This window comes from Trachemys scripta, chromosome 1, assembly GCF_013100865.1.
Source record: "Trachemys scripta elegans isolate TJP31775 chromosome 1, CAS_Tse_1.0, whole genome shotgun sequence".
In the NCBI taxonomy this organism is placed as follows: domain Eukaryota; kingdom Metazoa; phylum Chordata; order Testudines; family Emydidae; genus Trachemys; species Trachemys scripta.
The window spans coordinates 162,650,495-162,677,904 of NC_048298.1; the positions used below are offsets into that span (position 1 = coordinate 162,650,495).

At 40.4% G+C, this 27,410-nt stretch overlaps 1 protein-coding gene across 3 annotated transcripts in view; it reads left to right on the forward strand.

The window, feature by feature from the left end:
* ARL6 (ADP ribosylation factor like GTPase 6) overlaps positions 1-24,744 on the forward strand; it is a 44,320-nt gene extending 19,576 nt beyond the window's left edge. For 2 of the 3 annotated variants that reach the window (XM_034791407.1, XM_034791398.1), the window contains exons 5-9: positions 3,588-3,682; positions 8,965-9,105; positions 9,207-9,336; positions 15,627-15,682; positions 24,029-24,744. In XM_034791407.1, coding sequence (XP_034647298.1) covers positions 3,588-3,682; positions 8,965-9,105; positions 9,207-9,336; positions 15,627-15,682; positions 24,029-24,054 — 448 coding nt within the window. In that variant the 3' untranslated portion in view covers positions 24,055-24,744. The remainder of the gene's footprint in view (positions 1-3,587; positions 3,683-8,964; positions 9,106-9,206; positions 9,337-15,626; positions 15,683-24,028) is intronic. The other variant, XM_034791417.1, reaches the window with a different exon arrangement.
* The last annotated feature ends 2,666 nt before the right edge of the window (positions 24,745-27,410 follow it).

Here is a 27,410-nt window from a genome sequence, read left to right on the forward strand (position 1 = left end):
TGTGGTGGATTCTCCATAACCAGAAAACTTAAATCAAGATTTGCTATTTTTCTAGAAGGTATGCTCTAGTTCAAACAGGAATTAATTCATGGAAGGCCTATGGCCTTCATTATATGGGAGGTTGGACTAGATGATCATAATGGTCTCATCTGGTTTTATAAAGCATGAAAATTTAAAAGTGTGGTTTTACAGCCTCTTTGATTATTATTAGTCCTAAAATTTATAATGATGGCTTTATAAGCAATTTAGATGAGTCATGAAGGAGTGTGGTTCTTATGCTACTACTGTTACTAAGAATATTGTTCTTAAACAAAGGTTTAAGCAGCATTCCACTTCTAAACTAATTGGTGTGGATTATCCAGTGCTTTATAATGGTTATGTTAGTCTCATTAACTATTCTTGTACTGAGACATCAAGCTTGTGTTAGATGTAGCTATGTGTTTCTGATTAATCCATAATACTCGCTGCAGGTTTATACTGGATTGTTAGTATAAATAATTCAAAACACATCTCACTTAGAACAATAAAATATGGGATAAGAGAGCATGTGGAGATAGAAAATAAGGAGATTTATGAACAGTTGGTAGCAAGCATACGTATGGGGACTGGTTGTCAGTTCACTGAGGGCAGCGTAGAAAAGGAGAAATTTGAACACATTTAAAAAAAAAAAAAAAAAAGTTGGGGAATCACAAAGGTAGAGGATGAATATCTTACTGTTTTCCTGACATTCATATCCACTTTATGAGGCCTGGATGAACCTAAAAGATGCTGATTTACTGCTGTTTTTATTGACAATTGTAATGCAAAGCTTCAAAGAATGAGGCATCTATGTAATTATCAGGGTACCATACTAACAAATTGTATGCCTTTTATCCTATATGTTGTGGCAAAAATCAAATAAATGCACCTAATAAAATTGTGCTGTTCTTTTGGCATATGCCCTATCTTTAGATTTTTCCATTTTATTTCTTGCTGATATTAACATTTGAAACTCTTTTTTTAGTGATTTCTAGCTTCTAAAGTACTCTCAGTTGTTATCATACATATGAATATGAAGGCCAATAGTGAGCAAGACAAAAGTAACCTGAATTCTCCATTTTGAATGCTTGAATGTTGATGTGTTTTATTGATAAACTTTGCTGTAATTGATAATTGATGAACTTTGCTTTATTGTTCCTCTTATTTTTTTTTTTTTTTTAAATTGGGGATTAACATAGAGGCTTTTCCTACAAAAATGAATTGGCAGTTTGAGAAATTGTCAGATAGATGGCTATTTTGTAAATGTGCATTAAGGCTGGGATTTTCAAAGCAGCCTAAGGTTATTAGGTGCCAAATTTGATGGGATTTGGATGCCAAATTCCCAGAAGCTGCTTTGAAAATTTCAGTAAAAGTGTGTGATAGGAGGAACACCTTAATGCCAGTTTTTAATACAGTGATGTCCTATGTGGCAGAAAATCAGTGTGTGTGCAACTGGTTAGTTTCATTTGTATCATGTCCACAGTTTGAGTATAGTTTCTTAGCAGTAACACTGACACTACAGTGCACTCTCCTATCAATAGCCTCCCTATCCACTGCAGTTCTTTTATCTATATGGGATTTAATTCCAGTTAAAAGTAGCATACAGAAAAGCAATATAATAAACTAGTAAAGATAAGCAAGACAGCCATTTTTCTGTGCTTGCAAAGTTAATCTATAGGTCTGGTCTAGAACCTGTGCACATAAGTAGGTACTTCCAACTACTTGACACTTGCACTTTTTTCATATCTGGCTTACACCTCTCTCTTCAAGGGTACACAACTTGAAATCTGATTTAATGATGCATATGGTATCTTGACTCTTGAATATTGTCCCTGTTACTGGTTTTTTGTATGTGTGTGTGTGACATAGGAGAATCTTGTTTCTTTGTAAGTAAATATATGCTAGAATTGTATAGTATATTACATAGTATAGTATAGTACTATTGTACAAACCTGATAACACTTTATTTTAGTAGTTTTAGATAATGCTGGAACATTCACAACAAATATTAAGCATTTGCTTATAATTTATTTAACTTTTTGTGCAATACACACCAATAAATATGGGCCTAGTCATGCAATCTTAACTTGGCCAAATTTTCCCACTCTCTTCAATGGCAGTGGTAGGTGATCAAGAATTGCAGGATTGGATTGTATTGTGGAGATGAGAGGGTAAAGCATACTGGTAGCTCACCTTCAAGGAAGATTAAAATGCAGAGAAAAAGATTACAAAAAATTCAGTAAAATACAAAAATATTTATAGGAGTTTCTTGTATACAGTTCAGAAAATGTATTGATATACTGTTATAAACATTTTCAATTTTCCCTTTATTAGAAAGCAAAAATAACTCTCAATATTATGTCTACAAAGTCGCTAGTTGAATCAGCTATGCATACTGAAAGTGTGTCTGCATTCTTCAAGATACCGGTGTTTAGACCATAGGTTCTCAAACTGTGGTCTGTGGACCAACAGTGGTCCGCGAGCTCCATTTAGGTGGTCCGTGGATAGTTCTCTCAAAGGTGAGCGCCTGGGCGGCTGCACATAAGAGAATGAAGGGCCATCCAACTAATTAGTGGAGCTGTACAGGCATAGGGATAGGTGGGAGGGGGCAGTGGGGTGAGAAGAAGGGGTGGGGGGAATTTGGGACGTGCAGGGCTGCAGCGGCCAGAGAAAGAGGCGACTTTCCCCAGCTCCAGGGCTGCAGCTGCTGGGGAGAAATCCGCCTCCTTCCCAGCCTCAGCTCTGTGGCTGCTGTGGTGGGGGAGAGAGGGCACATCCATCCAATTAGAAAGGTAAGACTACTGATATTAAAATGAGAGTTGTGTGCTTTTATTTGTAGAACAAAAAAACCTTAATAATAATTAAGGTTTTTTTATATAGCGCTTTTATTCAAAGCGCTTTACAATAGTTAGCTAACGGTACAAACAACATTTGGAGAGAGCATTAAGTGGTCCGCCAAGACCCTTAACAATTTGCAAGTGGTCCACGAAAAAAAAGTTTGAGAACCACTGGTTTAAACATTGGTATCTCTTCTAATTTGATTCATCTATGCAGACCTTGACAGAGCTTAATGGCTCTGCATATACACAGTTGTTAAACTGGTTGTAGATGAGCAAAGTTCTTGTCTGAGTGGACTCTTAACAAGATTCTTTAGTCAAGGAACTAAAGAACTATGACTTGAATATAATTTTTCAAGACCGTTTTGACGAGGTTTAACCCTTTTCACACTGGCTGGCCCAACGATGTCAGCACCCAGTATTGCCACATTGGGTGTTCATGTGTTTCAGCAGAGGAATTGAGCTTTCTTGAAAGATCTGTGTACAACAAACCTAATGGGCTGTGAAATTGATATTTTTTTTGGCAGAAGTTACGTTGTTAACCAAAAGGCCAGATTTCAGAAACTGGCCTCAACTCAAAGGTTTCTAGCAAAAATCTTCCCTGAGATTGTAGAAATAGCTAGACAGCTCTGCATGGGAGAGGAGTAAAGAAAATATTTTGAAAGGCTTTTGTTCGTAAAAGTTTCTGAGAGAGCTTACAAATTTGCCTCTTTACTTTTCTATATTATGCAGAGAAGGCCAGGCCATTATTTTTGTCATTGATAGCAGTGATAAATTAAGAATGGTTGTGGCCAAAGAAGAACTTGACACCCTCCTGAATCATCCAGGTGAGAAAACTGTATTTTCCTACCATCTCCATATTATATTGTATTGTTTTAAACATAGAAACTCTTGTTATTGTAGACATTCTGCATTTTAAGTAAATTTCCCTCCTTTTTAGCCACTGCTAGGAGCTAGAATAAAAGTAAAATGGAATTTGTATAACAAGGCAAGATTTACTTCTTTTGAGGAGAACATCAAAACTTAGAACCTGATAAGATTCCTACTGACCTCAGTAGGAGCTGGATTGGGCCTTTTTTGATCAAGGTGGAACAGAAGTTAATAGTTGCTTTGAGGGACAGTAAATCATGTCATTTAAAAGCCTGGAGTTCATAGACAACATGTTTTTCATCTGCAATGTCTGAAAAAATTTCCATTAAGACCATGAATTACTGCAATATAACTTTTTGCTGTTTGGTTAGTGCTGTACCAGACCTCAGTATTGGCCTCTGAAGAAGTTAAAAACACTAGAAACTTCTTTTATGACTTTGCAGCCAGAAGTAGTGATAGCTAAATGATACCACAATTTCAACTGTCAAAATAAGGAGGAAGATTCATGATTATTTCTAAGGTTACTTTTTCAAATAAGTTTTTTTGGGGGGGTTCCATATTTGTTCCCAGGGGTATTGGAATTAAACCAGTTTACTTAAACCAGCATAATGTGGATGTTCTGACTAATCACGAGAACAAACCCTATGCAGGAAATTTAAAGTAAAACCGCTATATAGCCTAATTTTCGTTCCCAGTCTGGCATATTCTAGCAGTTCAGTGGGGTGTTGATTGCTGGATCTATCACACTGAAAAGTTGTAGGGTAGGATTCTGACAACATAAGGAAAAGTTGTTTACACACTATCTCTTGGTCAGAAACAAAGTTATTGTGGAAACTAATGAAGATAAGTGATTCTGGGGGCATTATTGGTGTAAAAACAAAATATGTACAGCTTGGTCAACAAGATTAAGGAGTTGATTAGCATAAAAATTGTAGTTGGGTCTATGAGAGCTGATTGGTGAAGAGGAGAGGACCCAAGGACAGACTCTGGTACGAAAAGGAGAGACAGAAAGAACAGTTGGAGGGAGTAGTTGGAGGACAGTACCACAACAGCCAAGAGAGCAGAATGTCAAGGAGGAGAGTGACCCATAATACTGAAGGCTGCAGAAAGAGCAAGTTCACTGTACAAATGAATGTAACCTTGTTTCCAGGTATCAAGCTCGTGACCGTCTACAGGGCACCATTTTCCCATTGGCCCAGGAAAGGGATATCTTGAATTTCTGTCTATAGCATCATAAAACAAATGTAATAAAAATTGTTTGTTTTGCTGTTGTGAATATTCATGGGACTACTGAATTGGTTGATAATTCAAAGGTGTATGCAAGAGTAGTAGCAATCATTCTAGCAGTCATCATAGAACTGTAGGGCTGGAAAGGAGCTCAAGAGGTTATCTAATCCATTTTCCCCATGCTGTGGCTGGATTAAGTATACCTAGACCATCCTTGACAGTGGTGTTTCTCTAATAGGTTGTTGAAAACCTCTGAGTATGGGTATTCTACAAACTCCCTAGTAACCTGTTCCAGTGCTTAACTAATCTCGTAGTTAGAAAGTTTTTACTAATATCTAACCTAAAACTCCCTTGCTGTAAATAAGTACTTCTTACTGTACTCTTCATGGACATGGAAAACAATTGATCACCAGCCTTTTTATAACAAGTTTTTGCATATTTAGAGACTATTATCATGTTCCCCCTGAACCTTCTCTTCTCTAGACTAAACATGCCCAATTCTTTCAACTTTTCCTCATAGGTCATGTTTTCCAAATCTCTTACTATTTCTGTAGCTCTCCTCTGGACTCTGTCCAGTGTGTTCACATCTTTCTTAAAGTGTGGTGTCCAAAACTGGACACTGTACTCCAGCTGAGGCCTCAGAATAGCATTTGCTTTTTTTCACAACAGCATTGCACTAACTCATATTGAACTTCAGACCCACTATAATCCACAGTGTTTTCTGCAGTACGGCTGCCTTGCTAGTCGTTCCCTATTTTGGGTATTTGAGCTTTGATTTTGCTTTCCTAAGTGAAGTTCTTTGTACTTTTGTATTTAATCTTGTTGATTTTTTTTTTTACACCAATTCTCCAATTTATTAAGATAATTTAATTCTTCTCCTATCCTCCTGACTGCTTGCAACCCCTTCCAGTTTGCTGTCCACAGATTTTAAAAGTGTATTCTCCATTCCGTCCTCCAAATAATTAATGAAAATACTGAATAACTCCAGATCCAAGACAGATCCCTGTTGAACTCCATTTGATGCATCCTTTCAATTTGACAGGAAACAATTAACTACTGAGTATGCTCTTTCAATCAGTTGCGCACCCACATTATAATAACTTTATCTAGTTTGCTTATGAGACTGCCCTGTAGGACTGTGTCAAAAGCTTTACTGGGGTCCAGATATATCCTCTCTACTGCTCCCTCTTCGCCATTATGCTGGTTATCCTGTCAAAGAAGGAAATTAGGGTGGTATGGCATGATTTGCTCTTGACAAATCAGTGTTGGCCGTTACTTATCACCTTATCCTCTAGGTTTGACTATGTTTGATTAAAGTAGTTTCTGATTAATTCAGTTAATACCTAGATTAGGCTAGTAATATTTACTGTGGCTGTTACTTGGAACAAAACCACTTCTTCCCATGTGCCACTGCAGCAGTTGAGATCAATTGGTGCACTTGAGAATATGTCCCTAGATTTAAATGGAGACTGTTGTCTGGTGATCCCCTAAAAGGTGTCTAGAATTCAAAATCAATATCTCTTGAAGGTTTGCTAGAAGAGGGTTACATATCTTAGGATAAGGTATAAGTCCATGTCTTTCTCTTAGGCTTTTGTCTGGAGTGGTTGGGAAGGAGAGGATGGTAAAGTCAGTTTCATTGTGATGTCTTTATTTTTAAGAGATGCATATTGGTGTGTGCCTTGAGATTACAGTAGCTGGCTGTGTTATGAAAATGAAAACATTTTTAAAGAAAAATAAATTACTATAATTGGACAACACATACTAAAAATTGTTCTCAGTTATATTTTTATTATGTCTTTATTCTACAGCAATTAGGATACTTGATGCTCTCTAAAGGTTGTTATCTTGCATAGATATCCACTCTTGGGTTACTTGACCTCCAGAACATGCTTCTAAGATATCTTCAAGTTTTCAGAAATTTCAGAAACCTCTTATATAAAATTCAAGGCATCGGGGAGAGAGGGAAGATACCATGGCCTCCGACTATAACAGAGAAGCAGGCTTTAACTAGTAGCTACAATGTTCAGATATTTGAAGGCGGCAGAGGAGAATTTCTTCTGTGTTTTTATAGGTATGTTGTAGCTGTATAACTTTGTAGCGATATATAAAAAAAGCTGATACTATAGAATGGAAGCAAAAGTTGCAAAACAGTTTCAGCCCCAGTGTTTCACAAGTTCATAACTTTCTGAAAAATCACTTCTTGGGCAGATGTTTTCTTTGCATGTTCTCTTGCAAAAGATGAAAGTCTGAGGTAACTACTTTCAGACATTTCTGTTCTGTGCAGGTTAGTAAAATACTTTTTCCATTTAAAAAAAAACCCTCTCTTCACACAATTTAAAAATGGCTGATTTTTTTTAAATGAGGTATATAAAATAATTCCCATTAAGAACAACCATAACCAAGTTTTGGGGAAAAAAAGATGGATATGAATTATATGAAAAACTAACAACTGGCTACTGTGTACATGCAGTAGAAAATATTGTTAACACACAGGTATGCTTCTAGATAGACGTGAATACTCTTACGTAAGTGTACACTTATCAGTGTATGATGTTGGCATCTTAAATGGGCTTTAACCCCATTGTATTTAAAAATAATAATACCAAACCCCACAGTAACCCAAGAAATTAAGAGTGGTAAACTGTTAATATAACACTAGCTTTGCACAGTTGAAATAAAAGATGGAAATAAAAATGTTAGGATTCCTACAATAACATTAATTTGGCCACTTTGCATGCATCTGATATCCCTATTCCTATATTTAATGTATCAACAGAATGCAACACGATTAGCTTAGCTAGCTTTATGTTGCTGTAGGAACTTTAGCTTTTTCATTTCTTGACTGTTTAAGTGTGAAACCTAAAAGTTGCTTTAATTAAGCATAAGTTGCATGTTCTCAGATTTTTAATTTGCTAGAGGCTGTCTGAGGGGAAAAAAAGTAGCTCCAAAGCTGGCAGACAGTTTTAGTTACTGTTTGCTTTTTGATGAGCCATCTTGATCTCTGAATGTGGGAGTTGTGGAGGGAGGAATGTAGTTTCCAGCCATTATGAAGAAAGGCTGAAGAGTTGTTTTTAAAAAAAACCAAAACAAACAAACAAAACACCACATGCCACTTCAGAATTATGAAACTTACTTATCAGCAAAGGAGACTGGTCTGTGGGTTCCAAATTTAAACAACTAATGTAATGAGAAATGAGTTAGTAATCCTTTAAAGCATACATTTATTTGAAAAACTCTAATATTTTAGTGGTGCTTACTTCCCATTCCTTGGAGTTTAGGGAGAAGCTATACCCGAAGTGCTCACTGCAAATTCTGATGGTTATGGGGAAAAAAGTAGCATCTTCCTATCAAGATTTGGATGATATATTCAGATGTAGTCTTCTTTATTTTCTCCCCTAATGCACCACCCTTTTCCTTAGTAGCAACACAGGTATCCCATAGCTAGACTTGCTATTACCCAATTTTTTGTTACAGGCTAGAGCACTGGTAGACTTTGTTTTCTTCCAATGACTCTTTAACATTCTATATTAGCCAGACAGACTTGAGCATTTTAATAGATGCTGAGTGTGTTCTCACTGCTTTGTCTGCATCTGTGGCATAAAGACATTTCTCCATATTCTTCCTGGGTGTATGTAAGTATGCCAAGAACAAAGTTAATTGCCAGTGCGCTGAGCTCCTTGCTCAAGTCTTGTGGTTCCTGCTGCTAGCTGAGAAGAACTATTGGAAAAGAGGCCTTTGTTCAAGCACAGGAGGGGTGTAAGGGATTACCAAATACATGTTTTTTCTATTTTTGTAGGCTTTAGAGAAAGTAATTGGTATCCTCCAGGATACCTGAAGGTAGCTCAATCTATCCTAATTCAGTTATGGTTGCAGGGGTATGAACTCTGAATTTAATCAATTTTGTGGCTATTTATACACCCTGTCCTTCACTAAATAGTGAAGATGTGGTGATTGGAAGCTATGATTTGACTCCTACGTATTCCTCTTCTTCACCAACAACCTAAACCTACAGCCATAAAGATATTTGAGTTGGGGAGGGATTCCAAAACTTACCAGAAAATTTGTGAGCACTCCCAAAGCATGCGACTGAGGCCACGTGACCCAACAGTGTGCGTCTTGGTAGGATACAACCTTCAAAGAACCACAATGACAGGTAAGCAGTATATCCTTTTTTGTTGTTCACGTTTCATTACTTGCAAATGATGACAAGCATTACCAAATATTCTGGTATTCCTTGCTTTTGTTTATGCTTAGATATCAAACACCGTAGAATACCTATCTTGTTCTTTGCTAACAAGATGGACCTCAGGGATGCGGTATCATCTGTGAAAGTCTCTCAGTTACTGTCTTTAGAGAACATCAAAGATAAACCATGGCATATCTGGTAAAGTACTATTACCTCACCTTTTTTGTTGTTGATTGAAATGTTCAACTTTTAGCTATTCCATAGCATTCACTATCCTATTACTTAAATGAGAGCAAACCAACTTTTCACTGGCATGTGAGTAGGTACAGGGCTTTGTACAATACTTGCTATGAAATCTGGTTGAAAAAAATATTTAATTTGTAAAATAATGTAGAGTTGGGTTTGAAAAATTTACCAGAAATCTAATAGCCAGAAACTGAATCAGAGTGGTTGCCCCCAGAGAAGTTTGGGGCAATGTCCAAGTGGGAAGAACAACCCCACTCACTGTTGCTGGGAAGTGGAATGGTGGTAGATTTTTACCAGAGTGTTGTAGCTAGTCCCTCTCATGCACTGTGTGATTCTGAGTATCAGTTGTGAAACTGATCAGAATCTTGGTACTATCACACTGCGAGTACTTTGGAAATCTACCAGTTGTACAACAGGCAGTGAAGTTGTCTGTGTGCAGATTAAGACAACACTGCATCAGTTCACATTTGGAAGTTATCTTTGCAATCACAAAAACTAGAAACTTTTCTTTTAAGTGATAGTTTAAATTCTTCTGAAATTGATGGCTTATGTCCCATTCTTCCCTAGGAAAAAGCTTTGCATTTGTTAGTGGCAGCTATCAGAGGTGTATATAGGATTTGTGACTTCCAGGGACCAGCCTTGTTTTTTAACCACTAGACCATAAGACTGTTAAGGTATCTCTACAGTGCAGTGAAAGCCTAGGCTCAGACTCCAGCTTGAGCCCAAACCCCGTTTTGTCTACACACAGTTTTGTCTGACTGGGGCCTGGACCCCAGGACCCTGCGAGGTGGGTAGGTTTGAGTCCAGGTCCTGCTGGGTCCAAACTGCATCATTTTGCAGTGTTGATGCAGCTTGGATCCAGGACTCCCAGACTTGTGTCCTGAGAGTCCACCAGTGCTATCCCACAATCCCATGGGCCGGTGTTCTTTGTCCTCTCTATCCCAGGAGTAGCCATTCAACTCCTAGGGAATGGAAGCAACCCCGCCTTGTTCAAATACAACTGCTCAGCACATTTAACCCTACCATTTTATTCTGATCACTGAACTGCAAACTCAGTGAAACTTCTGCATTTGCAATGGCCATTGACCAGAAGAAGTCCTTTGCCAAGCATGCTGCTTCCTGATTGCAGGAACACAGCCAGATTTTGGTGAATCTCTGGAGTGAGGCAAGCAAAAATTTGATTTTTAGGAAGAATACCATGAATGAATACCATGAAGCTGGCAGCGTTGGGGATTCACTAGGCTGGTCACCAGCGCAGGGATTAGATTAAATGGCTCAAGACCAACCACCAGGAAGCCAGGGATGAGAACATCACCTCTGTCATCCTCCCTTACTTACAAGGAGTTTGTCAAGGTGCTGTATACAGTGCTGAGCATGGAGCCAACAGTACTTCACAATGCCCTGGTCAGCTGGGATGGTGACCTTGTGACCCCTGAATCCAGTATAGGACTGGAGGGGAATCAGCAGTTGCTGGATCAGGCTAATGAAGTGACACTGGTGCTGGAACTGGTCCCTGAAGAGGCTTTGCCACTGGAGCAGCTGCAGCATATCCTGTGTCCTTCCTCAGAGGAGCTAGTCTGCTGCAGAACTGGCAGGAAAATCGGAAGAGACAGAACTCGGCCTGGTAAGCTTTTGGCTCCATGTTTGTTGTTGTTAACATAGGAATGGGAGGGATTTTCTTTTATAACCAATGCAGAAGTTATTACAAGCTAATAAGGGGGGGATACTATGGAGTTCTTCAGTATGTCCATATTAATGTGTGCGTTTGCAGCAGTCTTAAAATGCTGTATTGGAAGCTGTAGGGAGCCAGTGATCCATGTAGATGCTAATGCAGCATCCTGTTGATTTTTCCCCCATTAATTTTGTTCCAATCCCAGGTGCTGATAACTGCAAACTTTTCCTGTAGCAGGAGCCTCCAGCTAGGTAGTCATATTTCACAGAGAGCCATATTTTCCAGAGCCCCCTTGGTAGATTGCCAGCCCACTCCACTGGTAGATGTGCTGTTCAGTCATGATAAGTTTTAATACTTCAGTGGTGTGTGTGTATTTATATATATATATATATATATATATATTTTATAATGGAGATATCCTATCTCCTAGAACTGGAGGGGACCTTGAAAGGTCATCGAGTCCAGTCCCCTGCCTTTACTAGCAGGACCAAGTACTGATTTTGCCCCAGATCCCTAAGTGGCCCCCTCAAGGATTGAACTCACAACCCTGGGTTTAGCAGGACAATGCTCAAACCACTGAGCTATCCTCCTCCCCCGCTGGGATCTTGGAATAAAATATCTCTGTACCAGCTTGAGCTACAAGATTAGTTATGTCCTTCAAAATGATAGAGAGAGGCTTATGTAGTATGTTGCAGCCACCCCCCTGCTGCAAAGCAGTCTACAATTTCTAAACATCATTGTGATTTTTAATGTACTATTCTCTGTGCACTCTTTCCACTGTGATTAAGCTGGTTGTGTCCATGGAGCTTCTGGGATCTGAAGCATTCCTCTCACAATATACTGAAGTTCAGTTTTACAAAATATCATTTTTGTTTTGTCCTTGAGATTCCACAAGGTGTTGTTTTTTGTTTGTTTGTTTTTTGTGCTCATGCATAGAACTATTTGTGAATCACTGTGACACTAATTTTCTGTTTTATATCTGTTTGCAGAAACTTGTACTTCTCTGGCTGTTTTACCTTGCTCACTCCACTAGAAGCCTGGGTTTCCATACCGTCATACACCAGTCCTAGAGGAAGCATTTCCATGATGAATTTACTGTTGACGTTCTGGACAGGGAGAACAAATAGGTGCAATACCAAAGAAAGAAGAATTCACTGAAAGTGGAGAGAGACAGGCAGGCTGCAGAGATGAGGACAGAATTACAGCATGGAAGTAGATACTTGCATCGCAGTTCTTGGAACAGGAATGTTGGTTAAGAGTGGAAGACAGAGTGTAGCAGAAAGACCTGTTTGACTAATGGCTGCTTTTGCCAGATTTTGGTGAAACTCTGGAGTGAGGCAAGCAAAAATTTGATTTTTAGGAAGAATACCATGAATGAATACCATGAAGCTGGCAGCGTTGGGGATTCACCGGGCTGGTCACCAGCGCAGGGATTAAATTAAATGGCTCAAGACCAACCACCAGGAAGCCAGGGATGAGAACATCACCTCTGTCATCCTCCCTTACTTACAAGGAGTTTGTCAAGGTGCTGTATACGGTGCTGAGCATGGAGCCAACAGTACTTCACAATGCCCTGGTCAGCTGGGATGGTGACCTTGTGACCCCTGAATCCAGTATAGGACTGGAGGGGAATCAGCAGTTGCTGGATCAGACTAATGAAGTGACACTGGTGCTGGAACTGGTCCATGAGGAGGCTTTGCCTCCTTCATGGTACCGTGTGCTGCATACCAGGATCTCTTTGAACAATTTCATGATTGGCTAGCCCATGCAACTGGGACTTAATAGCAGCTGTACTGGGCAAATCTACCCCTGCATACTTCCACCCCATGCAAACCTTCTCCCTCTTGCAGTCCGCCTCCATGCAGGCCTCTATGCCCGTGGAGCAATGGCAAGTGAGTGGTAAATGCACAAGAAAGGAGGAAGAAAACTTGCCAGGGGGGACACACAATTGGAGGATTTTTTTGACGGCATTGTTTGCATTGTTCAGTGTTGCGTGCACTTTGTTTTATTACTGGTTGTGGTATTGGTTTATTATTGTTGTTTCAATATTCTAATGGTAGCTGGCCTGCCTGGAAATACTTTAATATTGTTATTTTTATAATACAAATAAAGGCTTTTATTTTATTTTAAAAAATTATTGCCATCACTGTGTCATACCTTATAATAGGTATTTTGAATAATAAAGATAAACACATGGTAAGGCACAAAAGGCAAGGTGAATCTAAAAGAAATTATTAAGAAATCTATGTATATCAATAATGTAAATGCACAGTTCCCACACCACTACATTAGCAGTCATGTTATCCATAACAAAAATCATGACAATCATGTGTGTGTCGTGAGGCTGGAGGGTTGGGGCAAGCTGCTTACACAATGCTCCAGAAATGTAGCTTTCTTCATATGAAAGTTCTGGATCCACTGCTGGTCATCCCAGATCCACATAACTAAGTGATCCCACCAGTCTGTACTTGTGGCCCTACTCCACAAGCACCCATCTACGTAGGGGTCATCAGCAGCTATACGAAGAGTAATGAGTAGCATCAGCCAGTTTGAGTCTTCCTTGTCTGTATCGTCGTCATCCTGCTCCATCATTTTTCCTATCAGGTGCCTGTGGTGAATCAGGAAACATCCACCATGGAATCTCTGCTTGTTTCCTGAAACAGGAGTAAAAGCCCAAGCAAGAGAAGTTCTTCAAATGGTGACTCCTCCATGCTCTTGGCTCCAGTTGCTGGGAGCATGCAGACCAAAATGATGGTTCAGCCGAATGTGTTGTTGCAGCACACCAACTTCCTGTGATGTGTGGGGTGGCAGTCACATTTTCCCGTACTGCACCATGAACAAAGGGCTAGAACAGACACTTTGCAGGAGGGCGATAGAAAGCCTGTGATTTGGTTGGTTGGATACTGTATTGTGGACATTGGACTCCCAGTGTGGAGCTGGGCTCAAAAATTCTTAAACTGGGGCCACCAATGAGTATGAATGCTCAAGCCCTGGGCTTTCAAACCCAGAGTCCACGGATTCAAGTCCCACTAATCCTGGGCTTACATTGCAGTGTAGATATACCCTGAGGCTATGTCTACCCCACAATAAAAGACCCACGGCATAGCCACAGCTGGCCTGGGTCAGCTGACTTGGGCTAGCAGGGCTCAGCATGCAGAGCTATAAAATAGCAGTGTAGATGTTTGTTTTGGGCGGGAGCTTGGACTCTGAGACCCCAAGAGGAGGGAGGGTCTCAGAGCCTGGGCTCCAGCCAGGTCCTGAATGTCTACACTGCTCTTTTTAGCCCTGCAGCCCAAGTCAGCTGACACGGGTCTAAGACTCAGTGCTGTGGGGGTTTTTATCGCAATGTAGACATACCCTGAGGGGGCACCACTTTTTCTTCTTCTTCTTACAACAGCTTCATACTATACTAAAGTAATAGGAGAGAGAAACAAAACCAGAGCATTATTTTCAGATGTTTTAAAATGTCTAGTGTAACTTTAATTTTAGTAGTAAGCACATTAATTTACTGGTTTGTTTTTTTTTAAACTAGTTCACTTGATTTTAAAATACCTGGAGATTTTTGGAAAGGATGAAATCCTAATTTCCAGATCCTGTCACAATGAAATGAAATTGCTTTTTATTTTTTACTGTGAAATGGTCCGGTCTGAACTTCCTTTCATGGTTGATTCTCAAGCTTAAAAAATAAAAAGTTGCAACTTTCAGTAAATATATAATCATGGTGATTCAAGTATGCTTTTTAACACTTTCTCCTCTGTATTATGTAGCTAAAATACTTTGCACAGAAACTGACATACTTGAAAATGCACCTATTGTTCATAAATTGCTAGCCTTTCTCTGCTTTTACACGGTTTGCATATGATAACATGGCTACAGTTTTTTGTTTTGTTTCGGTGGTGGTGTTTTTTTCCAAAATTATCAAGGGTCATATATTTAGCATTGGCCAAATTCCTTTGTAAATGGATTTGTGAATAACCAGTATAGTGGCCCAGATCCTCTGCTGTGCTAAGTTCATCTCAGTGCAGCAAAATGGGGTTGTAAATAGCTAGTTATGATTCCATGGTTCTAATGGTGGATCTGTATTTGTCCCAGTTTAGCCTGGGTAATACGCTAACCTACAGCAGCTGGCAATAGTCCCTAATGCCAGCTGGGGGTTGCCAGGGTGCAGCATGACTGTCTCTCCAATGTCAGCATGGCCCCTATGCCTCAGCCAGGAATGTATGTTAATCATGAACTTTGCAGAAGTTATTTGTTCTGGCCTTTTCTACACAGGGGAGTGTCTGTAGAAGAATAACTGTTCTGGTATAATGCAGAGCGGAGAAAATATTTCAGAATAGTGTCCACCCAGAGAAACTGTACTAGAATAGCTCTAGCGAAATAGTTAAATGTGCTCATGTAGGCATGGCCTATTTCTTGGTAAAGAATAATATGCCTGACACTGACACCTGCTGCATTTGGAGATATTCTACTGTATTTACCACATAGTTCACAAAATTCAGATGTGATAACCACTTTTAGTCAAACCAGTGTCTTTACATGGCTTTTATAGTGTAGTCTCTGTTTATTTTAGTGCTAGTGATGCGCTTAAAGGAGAAGGGTTACAAGAAGGTGTAGATTGGCTCCAAGGTAGGTCAAATCTACTTCTATTATAATTTTATTTTCTTTCCATTACTTTGTTTTCATTTTGTAAGTTTTCTTTCATTTCATTTGCCTTGTTTCTATCTATTTCTGCTCTCAGATCAAATCACACAGTGAGTACCAGTACCAAACCTGATATTTTACGCCTTTGTATTTTGTTTTTTTTTTATTATGATTTTCTGCAGCAAGGGCCATTCCAGCAGAGGTGATATTTCTTTTTTAAAACTTACATAAACCCAAAATTACAGAATATTCTTTGGAGAAAAGATAAACTATTACTAAACATCAATGTGTACTATTGGAAGTGGGACTTGCAGTCTAAGAATTTCTTGTTTAGGGTAAGAGTACAATGTGCTCTTGAATCTTTCTTATGTTGCACATGATAACTTAATTATTTTCCTAGTTACCTTAGCTGTCATATCCCAGTGTTCCATATTTCTTTTTTTTCTCCATATTTTATTATCTCTTTCAAATGTTGAGTAAACAGGCTGAGCAATATATGAAGGTTTCTAGAAGAACTGGGAGTCCTAGTTCAGGTTAATCTTACAAGAGAATTCTTGAACACCAAATATTTCCTAACTGCATCATATGTGTGTCTGTCCTCAACTCAAGCCGTGACATTTAGGGGTGATTGTGTTTCCACTGAAGTGAATGGCAGTCTTGCTATTGATTTCAGCAGAAGGATTGGGCCCTTGAGGAATAGTCATTTTTTATGAATGTCTGGAGGTGAGAGAAGGCTATTAAAATGTATTGTATGGTGTAGTATACGTTTTTAATGATATGGAAGCTGAAGACATTTTGGGCCCTTGCTTCTGCATTTGTTGTTGGAGCTGTAGAACAGGTTTCTTATGAACACTCTGAGTTGTAAAGGGACTCTCAATTTAAAATCTAGTCACTTTCAAAAAATGAGTTAAAAGTACAGCTGGCCAACACAGGGGTTTCCAGTTAATAGTAAAGTTCATGGTTTTGATATTTGGGTTCATTCCAAATTGGAATGAATCCAAGTTTTTCAACATTTTCCATGAACTGGAAATCCTGAAAAAAATTTAACGAAATGTCAATGTCAATTTTACCCCTGCAGCTGCCAGGTCTCTCCCCAGAGTCTGCAACTCGGGGGCAACCCCCTAGGAGTCCAGAAGCCCAGTGGTTCTGGCCAAGGGAAGTCCACATGGTACATTTGCCCTTGAGCAGCCCATTAAAGGACTTGGTGGGCGGAGAGGGATAGCTCAGTGGTTTGAGCATTGGCCTGCTAAACCCAGGGTTGCAAGTTCAATCCTTGAGGGGGCCATTTAGGGATATGGGGCGAAAATCTGTTGGATGATCTAATTGGGGATTGGTCCTGCTTTGAGCAGGGGGTTGGACTAGATGATCTCCTGAGGTCCCTTCCAACCCTGATATTCTATGATTCTTGGCTCCTTGACAAGTATCTTAGAATTTCTAAGGGTATGTCTACACTGTGATTAAAACCCCTGTGGCACCAAGTCTCAGAGCTGGGGTCAGCTGACTATAAAATTCTAGAGTAGACATTCAGGCTCAGGCTTGAAGCTGTCTCTGAGACCTACTCCCCTCGCAAGGAGGTATTTTAATGCACTATAGACATATCCTGAGAGCAATACTTCCTAAAGTACCTATCTCTTTGGGGTGTTGTGAGGATTGATTATTTAAATTATTTATTAATGTTTGTGCAATCCTTGGAAGATGTTAAGCTCTGTAACTGTAAAATAATATTAAATCCTTCTACGACTAATTATTAAAAGAAGTGCACTACTTTCTTATTGTTTGGGACCAGGATTAAAGAACGGAAGACAGTGATACATTTACATTATATTGATCATAGCACATGCAGCAGTCTCATAATTACATAAACTGTATGAGATATTTATGTAATGATTTTAATCTTTTTCGTGAAGTCTGTGTACTACTGTGAGTTTGTATAGTGCTTAGCACAATGAGGCCCTGATGTTGTTTGAGTCCTTGAGTGCTACTGCTAAACAAATAGTAACAAATCCTACATTTAGGTTGGTAAGATCACTTGAATTTCCCTCACTCCAATGCACACTTCTGAAATGAGTAGTTCATTAATTATTATAACATAGAATCATAGAATATCAGGGTTGGAAGGGACCTCAGGTGGTCATCTAGTCCAACTCCCTGCTCAAAGCAGGACCAGTTCCCAACTAAATCATACCAGCCAGGGCTTTGTCAAGCCTGACCTTAAAAACCTCTAAGGAAGGAGATTCCACCATCTCCCTAGGTAACCCATTCCAGTGCTTCACCACCCTCCGAGTGAAAAAGTTTTTCTTAATATCCAACCTAAACCTCCCCCACTGCACCTTGAGACTATTACTCCTTGTTCTGTCATCTGCTACCACTGAGAACAGTCTAGATCTATCCTCTTTGGAGAACCCCCTTTCAGGTAGCTGAAAGCAGCTATCAAATCCCCCCTCATTCTTCTCTTCTGCAGACTAAACAATCCCAGTTCCCTCAGCCTCTCCTCATAAGTCATGTGTTCCAGCCCCCTAACCATTTTTGTTGCCCTCCGCTGGACTTTTTCCAATTTTTCCACATCCTTCTTGTAGTGTGGGGCCCAAAACTAGACACAGTACTCCAGATGAGGCCTCACCAATGTCAAGTAGAGGGGAATGATCATGTCCCTCGATCTGCTGGCAATGCCCCTACTTATACAGCCCAAAATGCAGTTAGCCTTCTTGGCAACAAGGGCACACTGTCGATTCATATCCAGCTTCTCATCCACTGTAACCCTTAGGTACTTTTCTGCAGAACTGCTGCCTAGCCATTCAGTCCCTAGTCTGTAGCAGTGCATGGGATTCTCCTGTCCCAAGTTCAGGACTCCGCACTTGTCCTTGTTGAACCTCATCAGGTTTCTTTTGGCTCAATCCTCTAATTTGTCTAGGTCCCTCTGTATCCTATCCCTACCCTCCAGCGTATCTACCACTCCTCCCAGTTTAGTGTCATCTGCAAACTTGCTGAGAATGCAGTCCACGCTATCCTCCAGATCATTAATGAAGATATTGAACTAAACCGTCCCCAGGACCGACCCTTGGGGCACTCCGCTTGATACCAGCTGCCAACTAGACATGGAGCCGTTGATCACTACCCGTTGAGCCCGATGATCTAGCCAGCTTTCTATCCACCTTATAGTCCATTCATCCAGTCCATGCCTCTTTAACTTGCCGGCAAGAATACTGTGGGAGACTGTATCAAAAGCTTTGCTAAAGTTAAGGAATAACACATCCATTGCTTTCCCCTCATCCACAGAGTCAGTTATCTCCTCATAGAAGGCAATTACGTTAGTCAGGCATGATTTGCCCTTGGTGAATCCATGCTGACTGTTCCTGATCACTTTCCTCTCCTCTAAGTGTTTCAGAATTGATTCCTTGAGGACCTGCTCCATGATTTTTCTAGGGATTGCGGTGAGGCTGACTGGCCTGTAGTTCCCCAGATCCTCCTCCTTCCCTTTTTTAAAGATGGGCACTATATTAGCCTTTTTCCAGTCATCCAGGACCTCCCCCAATCGCCATGAGTTTTCAAAGATAATGGCCAATGGTTCTGCAATCACATCCGCCAACTCCTTTAGCACCTTCGGATGCAGGGCATCCGGCCCCATGGATTTGTGCTCATCCAGCTTTTCTAAATAGTCCCGAACCACTTCTTTCTCCACAGAGGGCTGGTCACCTCCTCCCCATGCTGTGCTGCCCAGTGCAGTAGTCTGGGAGCTGACCTTGTTTGTGAAGACAGAGGCAAAAAAAGCATTGAGGTACATTAGCTTTTTCCACATCCTCTGTCACTAGGTTGCCTCCCTCATTCAGTAAGGGGCCCACACTTTCCTTGACTTTCTTCTTGTTGTTAACATACCTGAGGAAACCCTTCTTGTTACTCTTAATATCTCTTGCTAGCTGCAACTCCAAGTGTGATTTGGCCTTCCTGATTTCACTCCTGCATACCTGAGCAATATTTTTATACTCCTCCCTGGTCATTTGTCCTATTTTCCGCTTCTTGTAAACCTCTTTTTTGTGTTTAAGATCAGCAAGGATTTCACTGTTAAGCCAAGCTGGTCGCCTGCCATATTTACTATTTTTTCTACACATCAGGATGGTTTGTTCCTGCAACCTCAATAAGGATTCTTTAAAATACAGCCCGCTCTCCTGGACTCCTTTCCCCCTCATGTTATTCTCCTAGGGGATTTTGCCCATCAGTTCCCTGAGGGAATCAAAGTCTGCTTTTCTGAAGTCCAGGGTCCATATTCTGCTGCTCTCCTTTCTTCCTTGTGTCAGGATCCTGAACTCGACCATTTCATGGTCACTGCCCCCCAGGTTCCCATCCACTTTTGTTTCCCCTACTAATTCTTCCCAGTTTGTGAGCAGCAGGTCAAGAAGAGCTCTGCCCCTAGTTGGTTCCTCCAGCACTTGCACCAGGAAATTGTTCCCTACATTTTCCAAAAACTTCCTGGATTGTCTGTGCATCGCTGTATTGCTCTCCAATCAGATATCAGGGTGATTGAAGTCTCCCATGAGAACCAGGGCCTGCGATCTAGCAACTTCTGTTAGTTGCCAGCAGAAAGCCTCATCCCCCTGGTCTGGTGGTCTATAGCAAACTCCCACCACGACATCGCCCTTGTTGCTCACACTTCTAAACTTAATCCAGAGACTCTCAGGTTTTTCTGCAGTTTCATACTGGAGCTCTGAACAGTCATACTGCTCTCTTACATACAATGCAACTCCCCCACCTTTTCTGCCCTGCCTGTCCTTCCTGAACAGTTTATATCCATCCATGACAGTACTCCAGTCATGTGAGTTATCCCACCAAGTCTCTGTTATTCCAATCACATCATAGTTCCTTGACTGTGCTAGGACTTCCAGTTCTCCCTGCTTGTTTCCCAGGTTTCTTGCATTTGTGTATAGGCACTTCAGATAACTCGCTGATCGTCCTGCTTTCTCAGTATGAGACAGAAGTCCTCCCTTCCTGCGCTCTCCTGCTTGTGCTTCCTCCCGGTATCCCATTTCCCCACTTACCTCAGGGCTTTGGTCTCCTTCCCCCGGTGAACCTAGTTTAAAGCCATCCTCACTAGGTTAGTCAGCGTGCTTGCGAAGATTCTCTTCCCTCTCTTCGTTAAGTGGAGCCCATCTCTGCCTAGCACTCCTCCTTCCCATGGTCAAAGAATCCAAAGCCTTCTCTCCGACACCATCTGCGTAGTCATTCGTTGACTTCCACGATTCGATGGTTTCTACCCAGGCCTTTTCCTTGCACAGGGAGGATGGACGAGAACACCACTTGCACCTCAAACTCCTTTAGCCTTCTTCCCAAAGCCACGTAGTCTGCAGTGATCCGCTCAAGGTCATTCTTGGCAGTATTATTGGTGCCCACGTGGAGAAGCAGGAAGGGGTAGTGATCCGAGGGCTTGATGGGTTTCGGCAGTATAACTGTCACATCATGAATCCTAGCTTCTAGCAAGCAGCAGACCTCTCGGTTTTCCCGGTCGGGGCGGCAGATAGATGACTCAGCCCTCCTGAGGAGGGAGTCCCCGACCACCACCACCCGTCTCCTTCTCTTGGGAGCGGTGGTCGTGGAACCCCCTTCCCTAGGACAGTGCATATCATGTCTTCCAACAGGTGGAGTGTCCTTCTGCTCCCTTCCCTCAGATGCATCATCTAGTCCACTCTCCGCATTAGTACCTGTGGCAAGAACATGAAAACGGTTGCTCACCTGTATCTCCATTGCTGGTACATGGACGCTCCTCTTTCTTCTTCTGGAGGTCACATGCTGTCAGATTTCTTCACCGTCCCTCTGTCCCCACTGCGCAGCCTGCTCTGATTCTTCAGAACGTTGTGCCCGTAGAAGCATATCCTGACGTCTGTTCAGGAAATCTTCATTTTCTCTTATGCAACTCAGGGTCGATACTTGTTTCTCCAGACCTTGAACCTTCTCTTCCAATATGGAGACAGGCTTGCACTTTGTACAGACAAAGTCACTTCTGTTCTGTGGAAGAAAGACAAACATGGCACAACCTGTGTAGGTTACAACAGCTGAATGCTCACCTTCCATATTACCTTCCTTCTAAGAGCTTCCTCAGCTGTTGCAGTAACTACTCAGAGAAGCCTGCAGGATGAAAGCCTCAGTGGGCTCCCCCCAGACGAACTCCCTCTGTTAGCCTCCGCTGTTTGCCGCTCAACTGGTTCACTGCTGACTGCCTTTTTATAACAGTCAGGCCCACTCAAGGCCCACCTGGAACAAAGCACTCCCAATTCACACTTTTCAAACAATCAAACAAACACATGGTCAAACTGACAAACTGTCCCCGCAACAGACACTCAGATACTCAACAATACAGCCCCCCAATGCAGCACTTAGCGTACTTCCTCTCGGACAGATCCCAGGCAATCTCCCTCTGTTAGCCTCCACTGTTCGTCGCTCAGCTGGTTTGCTGCTGACATAACTTAAAATAACTTTGTTTAAATCTAATTGGGAACAAAAGTCTATATTTGTGCAAGGCCTTCTATAAGAAGCAGTGTAATTTGCTCCCCACCCCCATTTTGGTGTTCTGTTCTGAGCAAGCCACTAGATGTCAGTAATGATCCAAAGTCCATTACAGGTAAAGTAAATGTTGATCTTAATTCAAACTGCAGCAAAGTATTGCTTTTAATCAGGGACTATATTTTGTATTATCTCCATTTATTCATGAGTACTAGAGTACTCTATCTATTCAGAGTCTCGTCTGATTACTAGAGTGACATAAGGTTTTTTTAACTACTTTTGCTTCCCCTGCGTGTTAATGATGAGAATGTGAGTGAAGGAATTACTTACCTATCACTATTCAGTAGCATTTTGAAGAAGGGGGAACAACTCCCCAAAAATAACATTTATGGGAGGGTGTTCTATTCTCCCACAAAAGGACAGGATGCACCTTACCCATCACACAGGTTTTTTTCAGAGGGCGTTTACTATGAGTTTCCTATTCTTCTCCCACATCCTATCACAAAAGGCAGCTTGCAGTTTTTCCTGATTTCCTGACCTGACCTGAAAATCTCCTTATTGTCTCAACTTCTTTTGATTCCTCTTGTCTTCATGAGGAATCCGCAGGTGGCAACAGCCCAGATTTGGAAGTGATGCTCCAGGTACACACTTTCAGGCTGTTGTTTACATGAATCTGAAGTGCCAGCCAGAGATGCTTTCCTGGCAAAACCCATTCTGGATCAAAATTAAAGATTAAAAATGGACACTGTCAGCTCTTGGACCAGGGATTAGAAGATGCATTTAAAAATAACACATTTAATTGAAAAGATACGGTAAATCATTATAGCAGTTACTTCTGCTGCAGTTAATTTTGCAAAAATTTCTATTATAGACCCTTGCTTTTTTCAGATTATCAGAAAATTATGAAATACTCACTTTGGGGACTGAAATTTTCCATCCATGTTCTTTACCCAAACGTTGAGACTGACTTCTCATCCTCCGTTCTCCCCCACAAAACAAAATAGCGTGACTAAATACAGATACCAATTCTGAGTTGAGAGGGTAAAAGAATAATTTTTCCTTGATGAAAACCTTTAATAAAAAAAAAAAAAAAACTGGAACAACCCACCTGAAGTTTGGCACATGTACTTGGTGTGAACTTAGTCCTCATTGAGGAATAGGTTATTGCAATGTATCTAGAAAAATATTAATTTTATTTTGTTGAAGTTATAATTGGAACATTTACTTTGCATCCACATTTCTGCATGAGTGAATTAAGTACACGTTGAAACATTGCTAAGAAGTGGCATTGGGCAACAGTGGAAAGTGGCATTGGGCAACAGAAATATGGTCAGCAGTGGGAAGCTGCATTTTCATGTGAATTGCAATAATAGCTCTGTAAGACTGAAGTTGAGTCATATAGTTTATAAGCTGTTCAGGAAAAAAGCTTTTATGGAGCTCAGTTACATAGAGGTCCAGAACTTGAGTATAACCAGAGTTGGAATGCATACTCATGTAACTTTCTGTCTATATTGTTACCCTGAGCCAGGCAGTCACATAACATGTGGAAAAGAATAAAATAATTTTGTGGTAGTTTCTTTCTGTTTAAATGGCAGTTCCGGCAGAAATTGCTTCATCAGAGAGGAATCTCAGAAGTAGACCCACTAGGGTGCAAGATGAAGATGCAAACTGCAATTTTTTCCTGGTTATGACTACATGTACACACACATACAACAAATGATATTGTAATTTTGTAATCTAAATATATGTTTTCTTTAGGGGTGACAGTTTCACTAAGTACAGTGTACTAAAGCTAGTATTTTTAAAGTGAGGCTGACTTTTTTTGTTTTGTTTTGTTACCAGATCAGATCCAAGCAATGAAGACATGAGAGGCCAGTAAGATAAAAGACCAGTCTTACATTAACTTTGGCAGTAGATGTACAAGCCCCTGGAACAGGAAGGAAGACCTAAAACAAACAAAAAAAAAAAACCTAAATACAGTGAATTCTGTTGTTTCTTTTCATTATCTTTTACAAGGGCCCAAGAGGAGTAAGCTTTTTAGAAAATGTAGTGCCTCAGGTATGTACATATATGAATTAAATTAAATCTTTGCTAAGTCTGGAGAAAATACTAAATTAACACACTGTTAATAAATAAGCATCTGCAGTTCATTTAAGTTTTATTGTGAAATACAATTTAAGCATATAATATGTCATTTAAATATCCAGATTTTCAAAGTTACTAATGATTTCTGTGTGCCTGCATAATTTTTTGGGTGTCCAAACTTGAGATACCTTTTAAAGAAGACTTTTTCAGAATGTGGATGTGCAGCAGTTCTTGAAAAGTCGGTTCCCGTAAGGTGTCTCAAGAAGGTCACTCAAAATCAGTAGTCACTTCTGAAAATCTTGTCCCCTGCTTTTTAAAGTATTTTTGTAACATTGCAGGTTAAAATGTGGTATGTGTTTGTTATAAATGATTGCAGATGTTTTTAAGGAATTGCTCATATTGTAATGTATGGTTATATTGTAATGTAACAGCTGTACACACATTCCTATCAATAAAATATAAGATATACAACATGTTGTTTTTAAGCTGAATTGTGTTTCAGTCATGGCCTTTTGATGGTGCTCAGTTTTGAAATTTTAGATTAAATTTTAACAATTCATTTTAATTTTTTGTCTTATTCACTGAGAATAAGAGAACGGAATGCTGTAATAGAATCAAACTTTCTTTGCATAAAACTGTTAGAATTATTTCTCTTTACTAAACTTTCATATAAGCTATACCTTTATGCCTGGCACTTCAAAAAAAAATACCATTTAAACTTGCATTTTGAAAATGCAGTTTGTCCAGTAGCACATTATCCTCTTCCTATTGTTCTATAAAGTATCTTTTTATGTATCTAATACGGTAGTCTAAACTGTTTATCATTAAGTCCTTGCAGCAAACTAGCTGAATGGAAAAACACCCCAGATAGCAATTTAAATTGATCTGCTCATGCCTGGGAAATAGATTTTGTAATTCTGCTAGGTTTTTCTCTGCAGGAATAATGGAGTGAATGGCTAAATTATGAGGAAATATCAGCACTGAATTCTTACGACAGATTCCGCTTTCCCCACCACCACCATTTTCATTTAAAATAATATGCAAACCTAGTGAAAGTGCTTCTCTGGGAGATGCGAAGTCACCCTTTACAGAGAAATTTTTGGAGCAAAGAACTGAATGATATAGTGGAATAGCTTCATATGTTTTCAGTTAATTAAACAGTTATGTGGAAACGAGATCTAGCTCAACCTGTTCATTACATGCAACTAAATATTCATATAAAAATGTTCTTATTACCAGACAAAGCTGAAGAATATTTACTCCTGATACTGCCTCTTGTCCAGACAGTACCTATCCTTCAAGTCCTGTCTCCATGGCATCAGATGTTACTGAGGGTATGTCTACACTGCAATAAAAATTCATGTCACCGAGTCTCTGAGATTGGGTCAGCTGAGTTGAGCTTGTGGGAATTGGGCTGCAGGGCTAAAAATGGCAGCGTAGATGTTTTGGCACAGGCTAGAGCCTGGGCTCGGAGACCCTTCCAGCTATGAATACTATCTGTTGGATATACCCAACTTGTTTTGCATCCAGGTATCATATGAATAAAAAAGAAAAACACTCAGTGCGGATGTAATTTTTTTGGATTACCTATTTTTAAAATAAAGTAGTCTTGATAGGTTGAAGTTTTGTAGTTGTAACTAAACAACATTATGGGCAAAGTTATACCTAATGCTGAAAGAAAGTTTAAGACCCCATATCATATGGTTTAACTAGGTATGTGACTTTCTTGCTTAAAATGTGTCTGAGTTTAGACCTTGATGTTCCCCTTCTTGGATAATGACTACTCCTTAAAGTACTAAAACAACAAAGAGTCTGGTGGCACCTTAAAGACTAACAGATTTATTTGGGCATAAGCTTTCGTGAGTAAAAACCTCACTTCTTCGGATGCATAGAGTGAAAGCTACAGATGCAGGCATTATATACAGACACATGGAGAGCAGGGAGTTACTTCACAAGTGGCGAACCAGTGTTGACAAGGCCAATTCAATCAGGGTGGATGTAGTCCACTCCCAATAATAGATGAGGAGGTGTCAATTCCAGGAGAGGAAAAGCTGCTTCTGTAATGAGCCAGCCACTCCCAGTCCCTATTCAAGCCCAGATTAATGGTGTTGAATTTGCAAATGAATTTTAGTTCTGCTGTTTCTCTTTGAAGTCTGTTTCTGAAGTTTTTTTGTTCAATGACAGTGACTTTTAAATCTGTGATAGAATGACCAGGGAGATTGAAGTGTTCACTTACTGGCTTGTGTATGTTACCATTCCTGATGTCCGATTTGTGTCCATTTATTCTTTTGCGGAGGGACTGTCCGGTTTGGCCAATGTACATGGCAGAGGGGCATTGCTGGCACATGATGGCATATATGACATTAGTGGATGTGCAGGTGAATGAGCCCCTGATGGTGTGGCTGATGTGGTTGGGTCCTCTGATGCTGTTGCCAGAGTAGATATGGGGACAGAGTAGGCAACGAGGTTTGCTACAGGGATAGGTTCCTGGGTTGGTGTTTCTGTGGTGTGGTGTGTAGTTGCTGGTGAGTATTTGCTTCAGGTTGGGGGGTTGTCTGTAAGCAAGGACTGGCCTGCCTCCCAAGGTCTGTGAGAGTGAGGGATCATTTTCCAGGATAGGTTGTAGGTCGTGGATAATGCGCTGGAGAGGTTTATAATGCCTGCATCTGTAGCTTTCACTCTATGCATCCGAAGAAGTGAGGTTTTTACTCACGAAAGCTTATGCACAAATAAATCTGTTAGTCTTTAAGGTGCCACCAGACTCTTTGTTGTTTTTGTAGATACAGACTAACACGGCTACCCCCTGATACTTGACAACATGCAAGGCACTAAATTTAGCCGTATGGAGTGGAAATCCATCAACCTCAACAAAAAACTTGCACAGATACAGACAGACATCATCTTCCTCTCCAAATGCAAACAGATGGACATCATACCAAAAGGACTGAAGGTAAAAAATCCATTGCAATCAACATACTACACTGAGTATGGTGAGAGACTGTGCCACACACTCTCAAAGAAACTGAGGAACCACCTGATCAGCATCCTGTACAGCAGACAGGAGAAGATCAAGAATGAGCTCTCAGAACTGGAGACTCTCATACAATACCAGCCTTCTACACAAACTTCAACGTGGCTG